The following is a 20,493-nucleotide window of genomic DNA, read 5'->3' as shown; positions in this document are numbered from 1 at the left end:
CCCCAGAGCTGCTCAGCCCTCGGCCCATTCCCGTGTCCCTCCTCTGTCCCGCTCCAACAGCTCCATGTCTGTCTTCACTGATATTTCCAGCACCACCACCTTGCTCCAGCCTCGGAGATGCCCACGGGGAGGGCACACACAGGCCCTTGGGACAACAGCCTCCAACCCAAAGCTGTGCCCTGCTTGCGGAAGCAGGGGGATGGTGACAGTAGCTCCATCCAGGGCTGGGAGCGGTGACAACCCGTGGCAGCGTGGGACCCCAGCACAGGGACGGTGGCTCTGGGGCCAGCACAGAATCCCAGAATGTCAGGGGTTGAAGGGCCCTCAAAGCTCATCCAGTGCAGCCCCCCGGAGCAGGAACACCCAGCTGAGGTGACACAGGAAGGTGTCCAGGGGGTTGGAATGTCTGCACAGAAGGAGACTCCACAACCCCCTGGGCAGCCTGGGCCAGGCTCTGACACCCTCACCATTAAGAAGTTGCTTCTCATATTTAAGTAGAACCTCCTGTGTTCCAGTTTGCACCCATTGCCCCTTGTCCTGTCCCTGGTTGTCACCAGCAGAGCCTGGCTCCATCCTCCTGACACTGCCCCTTTCCATCTTGATCCCCAGCAATGAGTCCCCCCTCAGTGTCCTCTTGTCCAGCTCCAGAGCCCCAGCTCCCTCAGCCTTTCCTCACACGGGAGATGCTCCACTCCCTGCAGCATCTTGGTGGCTGCGCTGGACTCTCTGCAGCAGTTCCCTGTCCTGCTGGAGCTGAGGGGCCACAGCTGGACACAAGATTCCAGGTGTGGTCTCCCCAGGGCAGAGCAAAGGGGCAGGAGAACCTCTCTGACCCACTGACCACCCCCTTCTAACCCACCCCAGGTCCCATTGGCTTCCTGGCCACTAGGGCCCAGCGCTGGCTCAGCCCACAGCACCCGCTGTTCCCACCTGGTCTCCCATCCAAGTCCTGACCGGGCCCGACCCTGCTTAGCTTCCCACATCGGATGAGATCGGGTGGTCTCAGGGTTGTATGGCTGTATGTATTACATATATATTATATATAAGTTCCCTGAGTATATCCTGATGGTATCTGAGCTAAACCCTTTTTCAAGGGCAGAGCAGAGGAACAGGAGAATCTCTCTGACCTACTGACCCCCCCTTCTAACCCACCCCAGGTCCCATTGGCTTCCTGGCCACAAGGGCCCAGTGCTGGTTCATGGTCACCCTGCTGTCCCCAGGACCCCCAGGTCCCTTTCCCTACACTGCTCTCAGGGCAGCGACAACGGTGCAGACTCACGTTGCTCATCCTGTCCACAGTCGTGCTGAGCAGAAAGAGCGTATTGACGCTGATGCTGCGGACGCCGTCACTGGTGAGGTCATCAGCGTCCGCGGGCTGTTTTTTGGGTTGCTGGAGGAGAGGGGAAGCGCAGGTCAGTGCAGATGAAGCCGAAGCCGCTGGGATGACACATCTGGCAAAGGGCACCTCAAAAGGAGGGGACAGACCCCAAAACCTCCTGCCTCGTGGCCCATTGCCAGCTCGTGCCCCAGCTCTACCCATGGAGCTTGGAGGGGCTGCAGAGACCCCGCAGCACAAACCATTGCCTGGCTCCTCTCTGAGGGGACATGGATGACCCAAAGGTGGGCTGGGATGAGCACCCAAGGGTGGGCTGGGTTGAGCGCCCAAGGGTGGGCTGGGTTGTGCCCAAGGGTGGGCTGGGTTGAGCACCCAAGGGTGGGCTGGGTTGAGCGCCCAAGGGTGGGCTGGGTTGAGCGCCCAAGGGTGGGCTGGGTTGTGCCCAAGGGTGGGCTGGGTTGAGCACCCAAGGGTGGGCTGAGTCGAGCCCAAGGGTGGGCTGGGTTGAGCACTCAAGTGTGGGCTGGGTTGAGCACCCAAGGGTGGGCTGGGATGAGCGCCCAAGGGTGGGCTGGGTTGAGTGCCCAAGGGTGGGCTGGGTTGAGCACCCAAGGGTGGGCTGGGATGAGCGCCCAAGGGTGGGCTGGGTTGAGTGCCCAAGGGTGGGCTGGGTTGAGCGCCCAAGGGTGGGCTGAGTTGAGCGCCCAAGGGTGAGCTGGGTTGAGCACTCAAGTGTGGGCTGGGTTGAGCGCCCAAGGGTGGGCTGGGTTGAGCGCCCAAGGGTGGGCTGGGTTGAGCACTCAAGTGTGGGCTGGGTTGAGCGCCCAAGGGTGGGCTGAGTCGAGCCCAAGGGTGGGCTGAGTCGAGCCCAAGGGTGGGCTGGGTTGAGTGCCCAAGGGTGGGCTGAGTCAAGCCCAAGGGTGGGCTGGGTTGTGCCCAAGGGTGGGCTGGGTTGAGTGCCCAAGGGTGGGCTGGGATGAGCGCCCAAGGGTGGGCTGGGATGAGCGCCCAAGGGTGGGCTGGGTTGAGCGCCCAAGGGTGGGCTGGGTTGAGCACCCAAGGGTGGGCTGGGTTGTGCCCAACGGTGGGCTGGGTTGAGCACCCAAGGGTGCGCTGGGTTGTGCCCAAGGGTGGGCTGGGATGAGCACCCAAGTGTGGGCTGGGTTGAGCACCCAAGGGTGGGCTGAGTCAAGCCCAAGGGTGGGCTGGGTTGTGCCCAAGGGCAGGCTGGGTTGAGCGCCCAAGGGCGGGCTGGGATGAGCACACAAGGGTGGGCTGGGTTGAGCCCATGTCTCTGCAGCCCATCAGCACAAGTGGGGCTGGAGGCAGCCAGACCCCCATGTAAGGAGCTGCCCCCACTGAGAGGACACAGCCTGACCCCGGCTACACAGGGGGTGGAGGTCACCCTGTCCTGGCTAGTGGCCTTTGGGCACAGGACACACAGGGACAGCTGCCCCAGCAGCATCTCTCCCGCTCCTGAGGTTTGGAATCATGGAATCACTTTGGTTGGAAAAGCCCCTCAAGGTCACCAAGTCCAACCATAACCCACCCTGTCCCTGCACCCTGTCCTGAGAACCTCATGTCCGTCTGTCCAGCCCTCCAGGGCTGGTGACTCCAGCACTGCCCTGGGCAGCCTGTTCAATGCCCCACAGCCCTTTGGGGAAGAAATTGTCCCTAAATCCAAGCTCAACCTCCCCTGGGCAACTTGAGGCCGTTTCCTCTGCTCCTGGCGCTTGTTCCTGGGGAGCAGAGCCCGACCCCCCTGGCTCCAAGCTCCTTTCAGGCAGTTCAGAGATCAGAAGGTCTCCCCTCAGCTCCTGTTCTCCAGCTGAACCCCCAGGTCCCTCAGTCTCCATCACATTGTGCTCCAGCCCCTCACCAGCTCCGCTCCCTTCTCTGCACTCGCTCCAGCACCTCAAGGGTTTCTTGGCCTGAGGGGCCCAGAGCTGCCCCCAGGGTTCGGGTTTGCCCCCCAGGTCCCAGCACAGGGACGGTCACTGCGCTGGTCCCCTGGCCACCTCAGTGCTGGGACCAGCCGGGATCCTGTGGCCTCTTGGCCACCTGGGCACCCGCTGGCTCCTGTTCAGCCGCTGGCACCAACACCCCCAGCTCCTTTTCTTCTCCAGCCGCTGTTCCCCAGCTGCAGCGTCCATGGGGTTGTTGTGACCCCAGTGCAGGGCCCAGCACGTGGCCTTGGTGACCCCCAGCCCATTGGCCTCAGCCCATCGATCACCCCATGTGCAGAGCCTTCCTTTGGGGTTTCCCCGCCCCAGGTACCTTCCCTCGGGGTTTCCCCAGCCGTGCTCACCGGCTCGGAGGGCAGGGCGCACTGCCGCACCAGGAACTCCACCATGGCCTCGCCGCCGGGCTGCTCCAGGTAGCCGTGGTGAGCCATGGCACTGATCACCTGCACCAGCGCCCGCTTCACCTGCACGGGCACAGCGGTGGCACCGGCGTCAGCGCGGGGACGCTGCAGGGTCCTCCTTACAGCTGCCCCTCAGTGCCTCCTCCTCCTCCTCCTCCTCCTCATGGGGAATGGTAGTTTGGGTTTTACCCAAACCCACAGCCGGGTTTGGGCTCTGCCAGCAGCAGCTGGACATGCACAGGACAGCGGGGACCCTGCCTGGGGCTGTGGGGCTGTAACAAGGACACACAGGGGACACACAGGACAGCGGGGTCCCCGCCCGGGGCTGTCACAGGGACACACAGGACAGCGGGGTCCCTGCCCGGGGCTGTGGGGTGTCACAGGGACACACAGGACAGCGGGGACCCTGCCCGGGGCTGTGGGGTGTCACAGGGACACACAGGACAGCGGGGACCCTGCCCGGGGCTGTGGGGCTGTCACAGGGACACACAGGACAGCGGGGACCCTGCCCGGGGCTGTGGGGTGTCACAGAGACACACAGGACAGCGGGGACCCTGCCCGGGGCTGTGGGGCTGTCACAGGGACACACAGGACAGCGGGGACCCTGCCCGGGGCTGTGGGGTGTCACAGGGACACACAGGACAGCGGGGTCCCTGCCCGGGGCTGTGGGGCTGTCACAGGGACACACAGGACAGCGGGGACCCTGCCCGGGGCTGTCACAGGGACACACAGGACAGCGGGGTCCCTGCCCGGGGCTGTGGGGCTGTCACAGGGACACACAGGACAGCGGGGTCCCTGCCCGGGGCTGTGGGGCTGTCACAGGGACACACAGGACAGCGGGGTCCCTGCCCGGGGCTGTGGGGCTGTCACAGGGACACACAGGACAGCGGGGTCCCTGCCTGGGGCCGTGGGGCTGGTGGGGGGACGGACAGGAGCCCACGGCCACAGTGCCCGTGGTCACATCTGGCAAAGCAGAGCTGGGTGTTGCAAGCGGGACGCATCCTGTGACCACACGCGCTGAGCCACCAGCAGCCGGTGCTCCCGGCACGGTCGTGTTTCCATCACACCGCGCGCTCCCCAGCAGCGAAGCTCAGCACCAGGCGGTGCTGCCCGTGCTCGGATGGGCCCTTCGTACGGGGCACAGATGGAACACGAGCCCCCGTGTGCTCCCCCGTTACAGGGAGGGGTCTCCTGGGCAGAACCCCAAGCGGGAGGGGGACGACAAGAGGAGGAGGTGGCAGAGGTGGGGACACGCACAGAAACGAGCCCGCACCCCGGAGTGCCCCGTGGCAGCGCAGCAGCGTGGCTCAGCTCACCTTATTGTTGGTGTCTTGCAGAGGGAGTCTCATCGATGAAAGAATAAAGGGCTTTTTAATCTCCATTTGTGAGGCTGGAAAAGAGAATTGGAGAATCATTGCAGTTGGAAAAGACCCTCAGGATGGAGTCCAACCACGACCTAACGCAGCTCTAGCGCTACCCCCTGTCCTGAGAACCTCGTGTCCGTCTGTCCAGCCCTCCAGGGCTGGTGACTCCAGCACTGCCCTGGGCAGCCTGTTCAATGCCCCACAGCCCTTTGGGGAAGAAATTGTTCCCACATCCAACCTCAACCTCCCCTGGGCAACTTGAGGCGAAGCTCAGTGACGCTCTCATGCTGTCCATCCCAAACAGCCCTTGTCCCTTGTCCCCTCCCCAGCTGGCGAGGTCACCAGGCTGGCTTCTGCCTCCCCAGACCCTGCGGCCACGGGTGGGCTGGTCTCCTCCCCCCAGACCCCACTGTGGGAAGGAGAAGTGCCTCCCGCAGCCCCCCGGTACTCACGGGCGCTGTTGATGATCTGCCGCATGATGAGCAGCGTCCCCACGCGCGTCCTCTCGCCGCTGCTCTCCAGCTTGGGGAGCAGGAAGGCCAGCACGCGGTCCGGGAAGGAGCAGGCTGCGGGGACAGAGCCACGGACACCGTGTCCCCAGGCGCCACATAGATCTGGGCTGCGAGCGTCCCCAAACAGAGCATCCCGCCTGCACGTCCCCACGGGCGAGCAGAGCCTTTCCCTGTGCGGCAAACCCCGTGCCTGCTCTCCTGGCTTGGCAGCTCCCTGGGGACACCGCCAGCTGTTGGGGACACTGCCAGCTGTTGGGGACACTGCCGGATCCCTGGGGACGTCACTGGATCCCTGGGGGCACCGCCAGCTGTTGGGGACACTGCCGGATCCCTGGGGACACCACCGGATCCCTGGGGACACCACCAGCTGTTGGGGATGCTGCCGGATCCCTGGAGACAACACCAGCTGCTGGGGACACCGCCAGCTCCCTGGGGAGGCTGCCAACTATTGGAGACACCACCAGCTCCCTGGGGACACCACCGGATCCCTGGGGATGCCACCAGCTGCTGGGGACACCAGTAGCTCCCTGGGGACACCACCAGCTGCTGGGGACACTGCTGGCTCCCTGGGGACACCACCAGCTCCCTGGGGACACCACCAGCTCCCTGGGGATGCTGCCAACTATTGGGGACACCATCAGCTCCCTGAGGACACCATCGGATCCCTGGGGATGCTGCCAACTATTGGGGACACCACCAGCTCCCTGGGGACACCACTGGATCCCTGGGGATGCCACCAGCTGCTGGGGACACCACCGGATCCCTGGGGACACCACCAGTAGCTCCCTGGGGATGTCACCAGTAGCTCCCTGGGGATGCTGCCAACTATTGGGGACACCACCAGCTCCCTTGGAGACACCACCGGATCCCTGGGGACACCACCAGCTGTTGGGGACACTGCCGGCTCCCTGGGGACACCACCGGATCCCTGGGGACATCACCAGTAGCTCCCTGGGGATGCTGCCAACTACTGGGGACACCTCCAGCTGTTGGGGACACTGCCAGCTCCCTGGGGACACCACCAGATCCCTGAGGATGCTGACAACTATTGGTGACAGCACCAGCGCCCTGGGGATGTTACCAACTACTGGGGACACCACCAGCTCCCCGGGGACGCTGCCAGCTGCTGGGGACACCACCAGTTCCCGTGTCACGGGGCGAACCGGCCCGTCCTGCTGCTCACATCCAGCCCGGAGCTCCTCCCCGCTGCCTCCAGCTCCCTGCGCTTCTCTGCAGAGCTGCAATTCCCCCTGCAGCCAGCGTGCCCGTCTGTCGCAGCACCGCGACGGCTGGGACGCTGGCACGGGGCAGCGCTCGCGGGCGCTGCGGAGGCGGGTCGGGGAGGGACGGGCTGTGCCGGGGCGCGGGGACTGCTCAGGAATCCTGCAAGCCAGGGACGTCACCCGCCGTGACTCAGCGCGGCTCAGCACCCCCTGCTCCTCCTGCCCGTCCGTGCCACCGCCGCTTGGTGACAACAGCCAGGACGGGGGACACAACAGCCACCGCGTCGGCTGTACAAGAGACACAGCAATGAGGAGCAGGGGGCCCCAAAGCCGAACTTCAGTCACGGGCATGGTGTGCGGCAGAACTGCCCTCTGGACAGGCCTCAAGGGGCTGGGATGGCTCCAAAGGCTCCGACAGAAGTTTGGAAGGGAGCTGGGTGCCTTTGGGACAGCCCTGGATGGGGATGATGGGCCCGAGGCAGCGCTGAGCACCGGGGAGTGGGGCTGGACCAGGCGCTGCCCCGAGGAGATGCTGCCCCAAACACAGCCACCGGGGACACCCGGTCACAGCACCCCAGAGTGTCAGGGGTGAAGGGTCCTCAAAGCTCATCCAGTGCAACCCCCTCATGGAGCAGGAACACCCAGCTGAGGTGACACAGGAAGGTGTCCAGGCGGTTGGAATGTCTGCAGAGAAGGAGACTCCACAACCCCCTGGGCAGCCTGGGCCAGGCTCTGACACCCTCACCCCAACAAGTTGCTTCTCCTCTTCCAGTGGAACCTCCTGTGTTGCAGTTTGCACCCATTGCCCCTTGTCCTGTCCCTGGTTGTCACCAGCAGAGCCTGGCTCCATCCTCCTGACACTGCCCCTTGCCATCTTGATCCCCAGGAATGAGTCCCCCCTCAGTGTCCTCTTGTCCAGCTCCAGAGCCCCAGCTCCCTCAGCCTTTCCTCACACGGGAGATGCTCCACTCCCTGCAGCATCTTGGTGGCTGCGCTGGACTCTCTGCAGCAGTTCCCTGTCCTGCTGGAACTGAGGGGCCACAGCTGGACACAAGATTCCAGGTGTGGTCTCCCCAGGGCAGAGCAGAGGGGCAGGAGAACCTCTCTGACCCACTGACCACTCCCTTCTAACCCACCCCAGGTCCCATTGGCTTCCTGGCCACAAGGGCCCAGTGCTGGCTCATGGTCACCCTGCTGTCCCCAGGACCCCCAGCTCCCTTTCCCTACACTGAGTCCGCCGCCAAGCCCAGTGCCACATGGGCCAGAGCTGGACAGAAACCACTGTCCTCCCCTCCTGCATCTCCTCACATGAGCCAGAGATGCCCAGGACATCCCCGAGCCCAGGGGGCACAAACCCCCCCGGTCACCAGGCTGAACTCCTTGGGGACCACAAAACATGGGGACAGACACCAGCCCCGGTGACCCCTCCCAGAGCCACCAGCATCAGGACAGCCCGGCCACCACGTCCCTTACCCAGAACCGTGAAGCACCGGAGAACCTCCGTGTGGTTTTTAACCGTCAGGGGAACCGCCGGGTCTGCGGGAGCACAGATCTGTTGGAGGAAGAGCCGCGGTGAGGGGTGACACCGGCACGGGCGCTGGCGGGAGCGAGACGGGCTGTCCGCACGGGGGGTGTCCATACAGGGGGTGTCCATACAGGGGGGTGTCTGCAGGACCCGCCTTTTCCAAACCTGCCCCACCACCCAGCCCGGGTCGTCTCCTCTGGAACCAAATGAGTCAGCCCTGCTAGCTGCTATTCCAATAACTGAGGCTCTTAATTCTATTTACACTAATGCCGCAGCAAGGACAACGTGCATCTGCCTGTTCGAGGCTGTCACAAAGACGCTACAGTCTGTGACCGCGCCAGGGTTGCCAGGTGGGACCACACACATCCCGCAGCCCCCGAGTTGTCCCTGAGCTGTCCCTTTGCAGCCACCAGCAGCTTTTACCAACCGAAACCCATCGCCAGGCAGCAGCTCCCACAAACGGCACCGTTATTGCGGTGGGTTGTTGCGCGTCGCTTTGGTAAAGCCGTATTTGAAATGACAGCCCCTCTCTGCTGACGCTTCCGAGGCCAAAGTCAGTTCAAGAGCGGTCAGACTTGCAAGCGTGATTGTGAGAGCTGGGTGAGGCGATTTTGGCGCCGGCAGCGCAAGAAGGGCTCCCGCACGGTCCCTGCCCACTCGGTGCCTCCCTTATTCCCAAAGAGCAAATCCCTTACAAGGTCCATTGACCCGGAGGGGTTTGGTATCACAGAATCACAGAATGGACTGGGTTGGAAAAGACCTCAGAGATCATCGAGTCCATCCCTTGGTCCAACTCTAGTCTGTTTACTAGATCATGGCACTAAGTGCCGTGTCCAACCTCACTTTAAAAACCTCCAGGGACGGACAACGGTGCAGCCAGAGCCGCTCTCGCTTCAGACGACTCAACCAGGATTGTGATTCCTTCAACTATCAGAGGTGGGATCCCGGGATCTGGCGGCACCACCGGGGAGCCAAGAGGTGCGGGGGGACACGGCCGGGGCGCAGCCTCCCCCAAAACGCCGTGTTCCCCCCAGCGCCCTCCCGAGCGGCCGCTCCTACCTGGGGGTGCAGGGTGCCCAGCAGAGGGTCCAGCTGCACGTCCAGGCTGCGGCTGCCGATGTTGACAGAAGCTTCCAGGATCTGGCAGAGGCTCTGCGCGGGGAGAGGTTGTGGTTAGCGCCGCAGAGCGCTCGGGGAGCGGGACCGAGGAGGAGGAGCCCCGGGGATCGTGCACCCAACACAGAGCAGCATAACCCACCTTATCACAGAACCACGGGTGGTTTGGCTTGGAGGGACATCAGAGCCCCCCCAGTGCCCCCCCTGCCATGAGCAGGGACATCTCACAGCTCAGGGTGCTCAGAGCCCGTCCAGCCTGGCCTGGGGTGACTCAGGGATGGTTCAGACACCACCGCTCTGGGAACCTGGGCCAGGCTCTCACCACCCCCAGCGTGACAAATTAATCTTTATATCCAGCCTGAATCTCCCTCCTTTAGTTTAACCCATCACCCCTTGTCCTGTCCCAACAGGCCCTGCTGAACAGTCTGTCCCCATCTTTCTCACTGGCTCCTTTTAATCATAGAATCACAGAATCTTTTTGGGTGGAAAATCCCCCCACAAGGGACAAGGGGACCAAGTCCAAGTGTTCCCCGATCCCCAGCACTGCCCCATGTCCTGAGAACCTCGTGTCCGTCTGTCCAGCCCTCCAGGGCTGGTGACTCCAGCACTGCCCTGGGCAGCCTGTTCAATGCCCCACAGCCCTTTGGGGAAGAAATTGTTCCCACATCCAACCTCACCCTCCCCTGGCGCAACTTGAGGCCGTTTCCCCTCGTCCCATCGCTCGTCCCCCTGTCCCCGCGCTCACCTTGGAGATGTAAAACGCCTCCGTGTGCTTCTTGTAGAGGGCGAGGATGCCGGGGATGAGCTTGGGGAGCTGCTCCTCCAGCCTGTCCGCGGGCAGCAGGTGGCTCACGGGCCCCAGCGCCTCCACCACAGCCAGTCGCAGCTGCGGGACACGGGTGGCAGCGTGGGACAGGCTGCCCCGCTCGTCCCCACGCTTCCGCACGCTTGCTTTTCTATAAACTATCATTATTCTGCATTTTGGTTGTATTGGGGTATTTAGTTTGGGTTTTTAAGTGTAGGTTTGTGTCTAACAGGGGTGCTGCATCTCTCCCCCTTTCGGTCACTCTGCTGGTCCAAAGCCCTGCCCAGCCAGTCTCTAATTCCTGATAGGAACAGCGCCTAAACCCAAGAGTTGCAAGCAGCAGCACCTCACAGCTGCTCCAGTTGGTTTTAACGTTAACTCTGTGATACAGTTTAAGCTCAGCAAGAAAAAGCTCCTAAACTACTTTGAGTTGGAACAGTGAGAAATCTTCATCTTTAACAAAGCTCGGTTTTAACTCACAGAAGTGGAAGCCTAAGAGCTTAAACCGGTGTTGTAGAATGGTACACAACACCAGAACACTGTGGAACACGCTCAGGTTTTAGTACAACACCTTGATCCTCTCCTTTGAAGACCATTGACGTTGTGGGGTTGGCTCACGCACAATCCTGGGGCTGCTTTTTCAATCTCTCTTAGCAAATGAAACCAGGGGGGATTTAAGGCGAACCCCCTTTATGAACCCCGAGCTCCCTCCGCACCCCGAGCGTGAAGCCACTGCCACAGCTTCTTTTCCTCTGTGCTCTATTCATCCTAACAGCAGAGCACTACAAAAAATAAGCCCGGCTTAAGCCCTGTTATCGTGCTGTTGGCATAAAGTCCCTGTTAGTCTCTTTCTTTCACTGCCATTTCCCCAAAAATAAGACAGGGTCTTATATTAATTTTTGCTCCAAAACATATTCCTTTTTAACATGTGCAGCTGCCTGGATGCTGTTTAAATTGACTTTTTAATGAGGTGTAACTAGGGCTTATATTTGGAGTAGGGCTTATATTTCGAGCATCCCCCAAAATCCTGCAAAATCAGGCTAGGGCTTATTTTTGGGGTAGGTTTTATTTTCAGGAAAACAGGGTAATTTCTTTACTTCCAACTTGAACGTGGATAAATGTAGTTTCACCTACGCTGAAGTTCATATTCATGAATATAGCGGCTTCTAAATGTTCTCAGCATCACAAAGTTAAAAGCTGTTTAAATATCTGGCGTAACAGAGGCTCTAAAATGTCACACTAGGGGATGTGGTGGCACCAAATCTGTGTGGAATGTCACTAAAGCTTTCCGGACAGAAGGCACCGTTTTCTGTTGAGATCAAGCACCATCCTGGCCGGTGGATATTGAGTGTCAGTGTTGGTCTCAATGATCTGAAAGGGCTTTTCCAACCCAAATGAGGCTCCAGGAGCCTCCAGCATCCGCCTGGAATGGGGACACCTCAATGTGCCACAGCGGGGCCGGAGCCACGCTGGTCACCTCCCGCCTGTGGCACTGCCCAAACTGTCCCCAAAGGGCCGCACAGCCCCCAGCTCCGATGTCCAGCACCGAGTGACACGTCCTGTGTGCGTGGCACATGGGGACAGTGGCAACGCAGGGACAAGGGCACAGCATTCAGCCCTAAAGCAGCGCCGCGGTGGCTCTTCTGGGGGGCACATCCTTACAAAGGGCACACAGGTGAGACGCTGCAAGGCCAATGTGAACCCCCCAAGCCCGCGCCGGGGGTCCCGCTGTGCCCCCCATGCCCACCTTGGCTTCGCGGTGCTGCAGCCAGCCGCTGAAGAGCACCTCGTAGGCGCTGAAGAGCTCGTTGGAGAACGTGTCCTTCCTGACCGTGGGGTCCGGCGCCTTGTCCAGGTTGGCCAGGTACTCCTGGATGCTCTCGCTGAAGTGCTGCAGGGCTGCGAGACACGCGGTACGGGGCGTTTGACACCCAGACAAGGCGCTGTTTGGTTCACACCCCCCAGGACGTGCACGATTGACGCGCTGGTTTGCTGGGCAGCGGCTGGAGGGACTGCACATGGGGGGCCCTGAGGCTTCATGGGGGTCCCTTACACTTTATGGGGGTCTCTGAGGCTTTGCAGGGGTCCCCAAGGCTTTGTGGAGGTCCCTGAGGCTTTAGGGGAGTCCTCAAGCCTTTATGGGGCTCCCTGAGGCTTCATGGGGGTCCCCAAGGCTTTGTGGAGGTCCCCGAGGCTTTATGGGGTACCCAAAGCTTTGTGGAGGTCCCTGAGGCTTTGTGGGGTGCCCAAGGCTTCATGGGGGTCCCCAAGGCTTTATGGGGTCCCTTACACTTTATAGGGGTCCCTGAGGCTTTGTGGGGTGCCCAAGGCTTCATGGGGGTCCCCAAGGCTTTATGGGGGTCCCTTACACTTTATGGGGATCCCTGAGGCTTTGCGGGGTGCCCAAGGTTTATGGGGGTCCCTGAGGCTTTAGGGGAGTCCCCAAGGCTTTATGGGGGTCCCTGAGACTTTATGGGGGTCCCCAAGGCTTTGTGGAGGTCCCTGAGGCTTTGTGGGGTGCCCAAGGCTTCATGGGGGTCCCCAAGGCTTTATGGGGGTCCCTGAGACTTTATGGGGGTCCCCAAGGCTTTGTGGAGGTCCCTGAGGCTTTGTGGGGTGTCCAAGGCTTTATGGGGGTCCCTGAGGCTTTAGGGGATTCCCCAAGGCTTTATGGGGTGCCCAAGGCTTTGTGAGAGTCTCCGACACATTAGGAGGTGCCCAAGGCTTTATAGGAGTCTCCAAGAATTTATGGGGGTCCCCGAGGCTTTGTGGGCTGCCCAAGGCTTTATGGTGGTCACTGATGCTTTATGGGAGTTCCCGAGGCTTCATGGGGGTCCCTAAGGCTTTATGGAGGTCCCTGAGGTTTCATGGGGGTCCCCAAGGCTTTGTGGGGGTCCCTGACGCATTAAGAGGTGCCCAAGGCTTTATGGAGGTCCTCAAGACTTTATGGGGGTCTCCAAGGCTTCACGGGGGTCCCTAAGACTTTGGGGGAGTCCCCAAGGCTTCATGGGGCTCCACAAGGCTTTATAGGGATCCCCAAGGGTTTATGGTGGTCACTGATGCTCTACGGGGGTCCCTGAGGCTTCATGGGGTGCCAAGGCTTTGTGGGGATCCCTGACACATTAGGAGGTGCCCAAGGCTTTATGGAGGTCCCCAAGATTTTATGGGGGTCTCTGAGACTTTATGGGTGTCCCCAAATCTTTATGGGGGTCCCCAAGGGTTTATGGAGGTCCCCAAGATTTTATGGGGGTCCCTGAGGCTTCATTGGGGTCCCCGAGGGTTTATGGAGGACCTTGACACTTTATGGAGGTCCCTGAGGCTCTGTGGGGTGCCCAAGGCTTTATGTAGCTCCCTGAGGCTTTATGGGGGTCCCCAAGGCACCGCAAACCCGACCTGGTTGCCCCATCCACCCCATGCACAGCCGTCTGTCCGTCCCTCAGCTCCATTCATCCCCATCACCTCCTCGCCCTGGGTGCTCCCTTCCTTATCTTAACACACATCGAGGCTCTTGCAGCTTCCGCACCCTTCGTTAGCCGTTTCTTAACGAGGAAGCAACCTCGGGCTTGCAAAACCCACGTTGTGCCACGTTGTGTGATGGAGACTGAGGGACCTGGGGGTTCAGCTGGAGAACAGGAGCTGAGGGGAGACCTTCTGAGCTCTGAACTGCCCGAAAGGAGCTTGGAGCCAGGGGGGTCGGGCTCTGCTCCCCAGGAACAAGCGCCAGGAGCAGAGGAAACGGCCTCAAGTTGCCCAGGGGAGGGTGAGCTTGGATGTGGGAACAATTTCTTCCCCAAAGGGCTGTGGGGCATTGAACAGGCTGCCCAGGGCAGTGCTGGAGTCACCAGCCCTGGAGGGCTGGACAGACGGACACGAGGTTCTCAGGACATGGGGCAGTGCCGGGGTGGGTTGTGGTTGGACTCGATCTTGAGGGGCTTTTCCAATGAAATGACTCAATGATCCCCCACCGTGACGGGACCAAGCGGCCCCACAGCCCCTGAGGACGTGGGATGACCCGAGGACACTCCGGGTCCCCACGCTGAGCACAAGCCCCATGCACCCACGGTATCGCACCCAGGGGAGGAGGGTGAGGAGGAAGGTCCCCGGCCCTGCCCGCCCCGTGGCACCGCACACACTCCCAAAGCCTCCGCTGGGGTTTATTTTCAGCCCGGGCCGGTCCCAGGTGCTGAGTCACCCGCTGACCTTGTCCCACAGCCAGAGAATCACATCACATGCTTCCTCCTCCTCCTCCTCCAGCAGCCAGAGTGGATCTCCTGTCTACAGACGTGGAACTGCATCCGTGATCACCCAGAGCAGTGGATCTCCCGTCTATAGATGCATAACTGCATCTGTGATCACCCACAGCAGCAGATCACCCATCTATAGATGTGTGACTGCATCTGTGATCACCCAGAGTGGATCTCCCATCTATAGATGTGTGACTGCATCCGTGATCACCCACAGCAGCAGATCTCCCATCTATAAACGTGTAACTGCATCTGTGATCACCCACAGCAGCAGATCTCCCGTCTATAGACGTGTAACTGCACCTGTGATCACCCAGAGTGGATCTCCCGTCTATAGACGTGTAACTGCATCTGTGATCACCCACAGCAGCAGATCTCCCGTCTATAGACGTGTAACTGCATCTGTGATCCCCCACAGCAGCAGATCTCCCGTCTATAGACGTGGAACTGCATCTGTGATCCCCCACAGCAGCAGATCTCCCTTCTACAGACATGGAACTGCATCTGTGATCACCCAGAGCAGCAGATCTCCCGTCTATAGACGTGGAACTGCATCTGTGATCCCCCACAGCAGCAGATCTCCCGTCTATAGACATGTAACTGCATCTGTGATCACCCACAGCAGCAGATCTCCCGTCTATAGACGTGTAACTGCATCTGTGATCACCCAGAGTGGATCTCCCGTCTATAGACGTGTAACTGCATCTGTGATCACCCACAGCAGCAGATCTCCCATCTATAAACGTGTAACTGCATCTTTGATCAGTCAGAGTGGATCTCCCGTCTATAGATGTGTAACTGCATCTGTGATCAACCACAGCAGCAGATCTCCCGTCTATAGACGTGTAACTGCATCCGTGATCACCCACAGCAGCAGATCTCCCGTCTATAGACGTGTAACTGCATCCGTGATCACCCACAGCAGCGGATCTCCCATCTATAGAGGTGGAACTGCATCCGTGATCACCCAGAGTGGATCTCCTGTCTATAGACAATGTGGAACTGCATCCGTGATCTCCCATCTATAGACATGTAACTGCATCCGTGATCTCCCATCTACAGACATGTAACTGCATCCGTGATCTCCCATCTATAGACATGTAACTGCATCTGTGATCACCCAGAGCAGCAGATCTCCCGTCTATAAACGTGTAACTGCACCTGTGATCACCCACAGCAGCAGATCTCCCGTCTATAGACGTGTAACTGCATCTGTGATCACCCACAGCAGCAGATCTCCCGTCTATAGATGTGGAACTGCATCTGTGATCACCCACAGCAGCAGATCTCCCTTCTATAGACATGGAACTGCATCTGTGATCACCCAGAGTGGATCTCCCGTCTATAGACGTGTAACTGCATCTGTGATCCCCCACGGCAGCAGATCTCCCGTCTATAGACGTGTAACTGCATCTGTGATCCCCCACAGCAGCAGATCTCCCGTCTATAGATGTGTAACTGCATCTGTGATCACCCACAGCAGCAGATCTCCCGTCTATAGACGTGGAACTGCATCTGTGATCACCCACAGCAGCAGATCTCCCGTCTATAGACGTGTAACTGCATCTGTGATCACCCACAGCAGCAGATCTCCCGTCTATAGACGTGTAACTGCATCTGTGATCACCCACAGCAGCAGATCTCCCGTCTATAGACGTGTAACTGCATCTGTGATCACCCACAGCAGCAGATCTCCCGTCTATAGACGTGTAACTGCATCTGTGATCACCCACAGCAGCAGATCTCCTGTCTATAGATGTGTAACTGCATCCGTGATCACCCAGAGCAGCAGATCTCCCGTCTATAGACGTGGAACTGCATCTGTGATCACCCAGAGTGGATCTCCCATCTCTAGATGTGGAACTGCATCTGTGATCACCCACAGCAGCAGATCTCCCGTCTATAGACGTGGAACTGCATCTGTGATCACCCACAGCAGCAGATCTCCTGTCTATAGATGTGTAACTGCATCTGTGATCACCCACAGCAGCAGATCTCCCGTCTATAGACGTGGAACTGCATCTGTGATCACCCAGAGTGGATCTCCCATCTCTAGATGTGTAACTGCATCTGTGATCACCCACAGCAGCAGATCTCCCGCCTATAGACATGTAACTGCACCCGTGATCTCTCGTCTATAGACGTGGAACTGCATCCGTGATCTCCCGTCTATAGACGTGGAACTGCATCCGTGATCACCCACAGCAGCAGATCTCCCGTCTATAGATGTGTAACTGCATCTGTGATCACCCACAGCAGCAGATCTCCCGTCTATAGATGTGTAACTGCATCTGTGATCACCCACAGCAGCGGATCTCCCGTCTATAGATGTGTAAGTGCATCCATGATCACCCAGAGCAGCAGATCTCCTGTCTACAGACATGGAACTGCATCTGTGATCACCCAGAGCAGCAGATCTCCCGTCTATAGACGTGTAACTGCATCTGTGATCACCCAGAGCAGCAGATCTCCCGTCTATAGACGTGTAACTGCATCTGTGATCACCCACAGCAGCAGATCTCCCGTCTATAGACGTGTAACTGCATCTGTGATCACCCACAGCAGCAGATCTCCTGTCTATAGATGTGTAACTGCATCCGTGATCACCCAGAGCAGTAGATCTCCCGTCTATAGACGTGGAACTGCATCTGTGATCACCCAGAGTGGATCTCCCATCTCTAGATGTGGAACTGCATCTGTGATCACCCACAGCAGCAGATCTCCCGTCTATAGACGTGGAACTGCATCTGTGATCACCCACAGCAGCAGATCTCCTGTCTATAGATGTGTAACTGCATCTGTGATCACCCACAGCAGCAGATCTCCCATCTATAGACGTGGAACTGCATCTGTGATCACCCAGAGTGGATCTCCCATCTCTAGATGTGTAACTGCATCTGTGATCACCCACAGCAGCAGATCTCCCGTCTATAGACATGTAACTGCATCTGTGATCACCCACAGCAGCAGATCTCCCGTCTATAGACATGTAACTGCATCTGTGATCACCCACAGCAGCAGATCTCCCGTCTATAGACATGTAACTGCATCTGTGATCACCCACAGCAGCAGATCTCCCATCTATAGACATGGAACTGCATCTGAGATCTCTCAGAGTGGATCTCCTGTCTATAAATGTGTAACTGCATCTGTGATCACCCAGAGCAGGAGATCTTCCATCTATAGACATGGAACTGCATCCGTGATCACCGAGAGCAACAGGTCTACTGTCTATAGACATGGAACTGCATCCGTGATCACCCAGAGTGGATCTCCCGTCTATAGACATGGAACTGCACCTGTGATCACCCAGAGCAGCAGATCTCCCGTCTATAGACGTGTAACTGCATCTGTGATCACCCACAGCAGCAGATCTCCAGGCTATAAACCCATAACCGCATCCACGACCACCTGCAGCAGCAGCTCTCCCGTCTATAAATCCATCTATCAATCTCCCGTCTATAAATCCAACCTATAAACCATCTATAAATCCACGATCACCCACAACTCCCTGAGCTGGCAACACCAACAACCGCAGGGCCAAAGCAGCGCGGGTTTGGGCCTGACCCAGGGGGATGCGCGGCGCTCAGAGCTCGGCTTTGGGAGGACGCGGCAGGACCGGACCCGCTCTGAGCTGGGTCCGACAGGACGGGAGCGGCTCTTCCATCCGAGGTGTAAAGCCGCCCCGGCCCCGCGAGGCGCAGCAGTGAGCGCAGACACCAGGCTCCTCGGCTCCAGAAGGCACAAGCGCTGCTGAATGTCACCCCGTGGTCACGGGGCTGCTCGGGTAGACCTGGCACACCAGGATGAGCCAGAGACAACCGCGACGGCCCCGGCGGCGTCCGCCCGAGCCCTCGAACCTCCGGAACACCTTTGATTTGGGTCCAGTACAGAAAGGAAACCTCACGTTCTGAGGATCCTCTGCTGGATTCCATAAGTGTCACACATGGGAGGGCACCTCCCCAGGGACAGCGTGGCCGCCGGGTGCCACTGCGGGAGCGCTGGCACCTCCGCATCGAACCCGGGAGGATGCGGGTGGAAATGAGGGACAACTGCTCCCCCAAAGGGCTGTGGGGCATTGAACAGGCTGCCCAGGGCAGTGCTGGAGTCACCAGCCCTGGAGGGCTGGACAGACGGACACGAGGTTCTCAGGACAGGGGGCAGTGCCAGGGTGGGTTATGGTTGGACTGGGTGATCTCGAGGGTCCTTTCCACCCGGCCCCACGCTGCCCCAGCTCTCAGCAGCCCAGCCCCCAGGGCTCCAGCGCCACGAGCAGCCCCGGGACATCCTGCCCGCCCCGAGCGCCACATCCTGAAACCAGCCGATAACAACCACAGAAGCGGGTTTGGCGAGCGCTGCTCAGCACCCCGACCTCCCCGCACCCCACGGGCGCCAGTTCGGTGGCACAACAGCCTGCGTTAGATCGGCACGTCCCTCCTTCTGTCCCACCCACCACCTCCACCACGTCCCCCTGGCCGGAGGAGACGGCGCAGGACACCGGGACCCCCCGGGCCATGGAACTGGAGCGAGTGGGATCACACAGGGGACAGGGAAGGACTGTTGCATGATCCCGGTGACCCAGAGGTTCCTGCCCGCAGCCACACGGGTCCCAGCTCCCAAACACGCAGGAAAGGTCTGGCCGAGCCCATTCCCAACCCTGCCCGCGGTTCCTCCTTCTCCAGGGGGGAAACATCTCCTATGGCACACCCGAAAACCACAGCGGGCTCGGGAGCTGCAGAGAAGCCCTTACCGTAGCAGAAGACAGACTTCATGTGGTCCTGCTTGGCCATCCCCAGCATGGGCAGCATCGTCCCCAGGATGGAGTTGAGAAAAGGCACCATCCCGAACACTGGGGAGGGACGGGAGAGGGTCAGCACGGCCAACGCACGAGGGGCATCGCACGGGCACCCCAAGAACGCGGCTCGCTGCGGCCAGGAGCCCCGTTTGCACAGAATGACGGCTGGTTTGGGTTGGAGGGACATCAGAGCCCCCCCAGTGCCCCCCGTGCCACGAGCAGGGACATCTCACAGCTCAGGGTGCTCAGAGCCCGTCCAGCCCGGCCTGGGGTGTCTCAGGGATGGTTCAGCCACCACCGCTCTGGGAACCTGGGCCAGGCTCTCACCACCCTCAGCGTGGCAAATTAATCCTTATATCCAGCCTGAATCTCCCTCCTTCAGTTTAAACCATCACCCCTTGTCCTGTCACAACAGACCCTGCTCCAAACTCTGTCCCCACCTTTCTCATCGGCCCCTTTTAAGTCCATAACGGCCACACCAAAGTCTCCCCGGAGCTTCTGCCCCCCAGGCCGAACCCCCATGTCTCTCATTCTTCCTCCCCCGAGTTCCTTTGCCGACCGAACGCCCCCGTTGCTCAGGAGCAGCGGTCTGAGCCGCAAGACCCCGCGCAGGCTGTTTGGAAGCGCACACCCTGCAGAGCCATTGGGGTGCGGGTGAACCTCGCCACCCGCAGCACCCAACACGCCGCGCCGCTCCCGGCCCGCGCCCCACGCCCCGCGCTCACCGTTGGACACGGAGAGGTCGGCGAAGGTCTGCACCACGAAGTAGTGCGGCAGGATGCCCGGCTGGAACTTGCTGAGCACCTCCTCCATCACCTTGTTGATGAAGCGCTGCCCCACGGCCACCAGCACGCTGCTGGCGGCTTGTTGCCAGTCCCGGATCACCTCCTGCCGCGGACGGGGAACGGCGTCAGGACAGACACACAGACACCGCCGCGTTTCAACGCCGCGGGGGATCGCACCGGGCGGGATGAACAGCGGGCTCCGGGTTCAGATGGAGCCCTCGCCTCCCGCTCCAGCACCCGCCTGCCTGCCCAGGTGCTTCTCAGCACCCCAATCTGGTTTAGTTGCGTTCACACGCTGTGCTGGAAGAAACCCCTCAGCAAAGCATCCTCGTCCCTCCCCACAGAGGAACGCAGCCCGGCCCCCTCCCCTGCTGGCATATGGCACAGAACCAGCTCTTCCCATCCCCAAAAGGGTCGCGGTCA

General features: G+C 60.0%; 1 protein-coding gene across 3 annotated transcripts in view; it reads right to left on the bottom strand.

Moving 5' to 3' along the window:
• The window catches only part of MROH1 (maestro heat like repeat family member 1), a 71,340-nt gene that overhangs the window by 46,576 nt on the left and 4,271 nt on the right, over positions 1-20,493 (bottom strand). The window contains exons 5-14 of one of the 3 annotated variants that reach the window (XM_080340615.1): positions 20,011-20,173; positions 19,241-19,339; positions 11,994-12,145; positions 10,187-10,327; positions 9,385-9,477; positions 8,274-8,352; positions 5,518-5,631; positions 5,018-5,091; positions 3,645-3,764; positions 1,280-1,390 (exon numbers count right to left, since the gene is read on the bottom strand). In XM_080340615.1, coding sequence (XP_080196741.1) covers positions 1,280-1,390; positions 3,645-3,764; positions 5,018-5,091; positions 5,518-5,631; positions 8,274-8,352; positions 9,385-9,477; positions 10,187-10,327; positions 11,994-12,145; positions 19,241-19,339; positions 20,011-20,173 — 1,146 coding nt within the window. The remainder of the gene's footprint in view (positions 1-1,279; positions 1,391-3,644; positions 3,765-5,017; positions 5,092-5,517; positions 5,632-8,273; positions 8,353-9,384; positions 9,478-10,186; positions 10,328-11,993; positions 12,146-19,240; positions 19,340-20,010; positions 20,174-20,493) is intronic. The other 2 variants (XM_080340613.1, XM_080340614.1) reach the window with 2 other exon arrangements.

This window comes from Nesoenas mayeri, assembly GCF_963082525.1.
Source record: "Nesoenas mayeri genome assembly, chromosome: 2".
Classification (NCBI taxonomy): Eukaryota; Metazoa; Chordata; class Aves; order Columbiformes; family Columbidae; genus Nesoenas; species Nesoenas mayeri.
The sequence above is the reverse complement of the archived record's forward strand: the minus strand, read 5'-3'. Positions and strand labels throughout refer to the sequence as shown.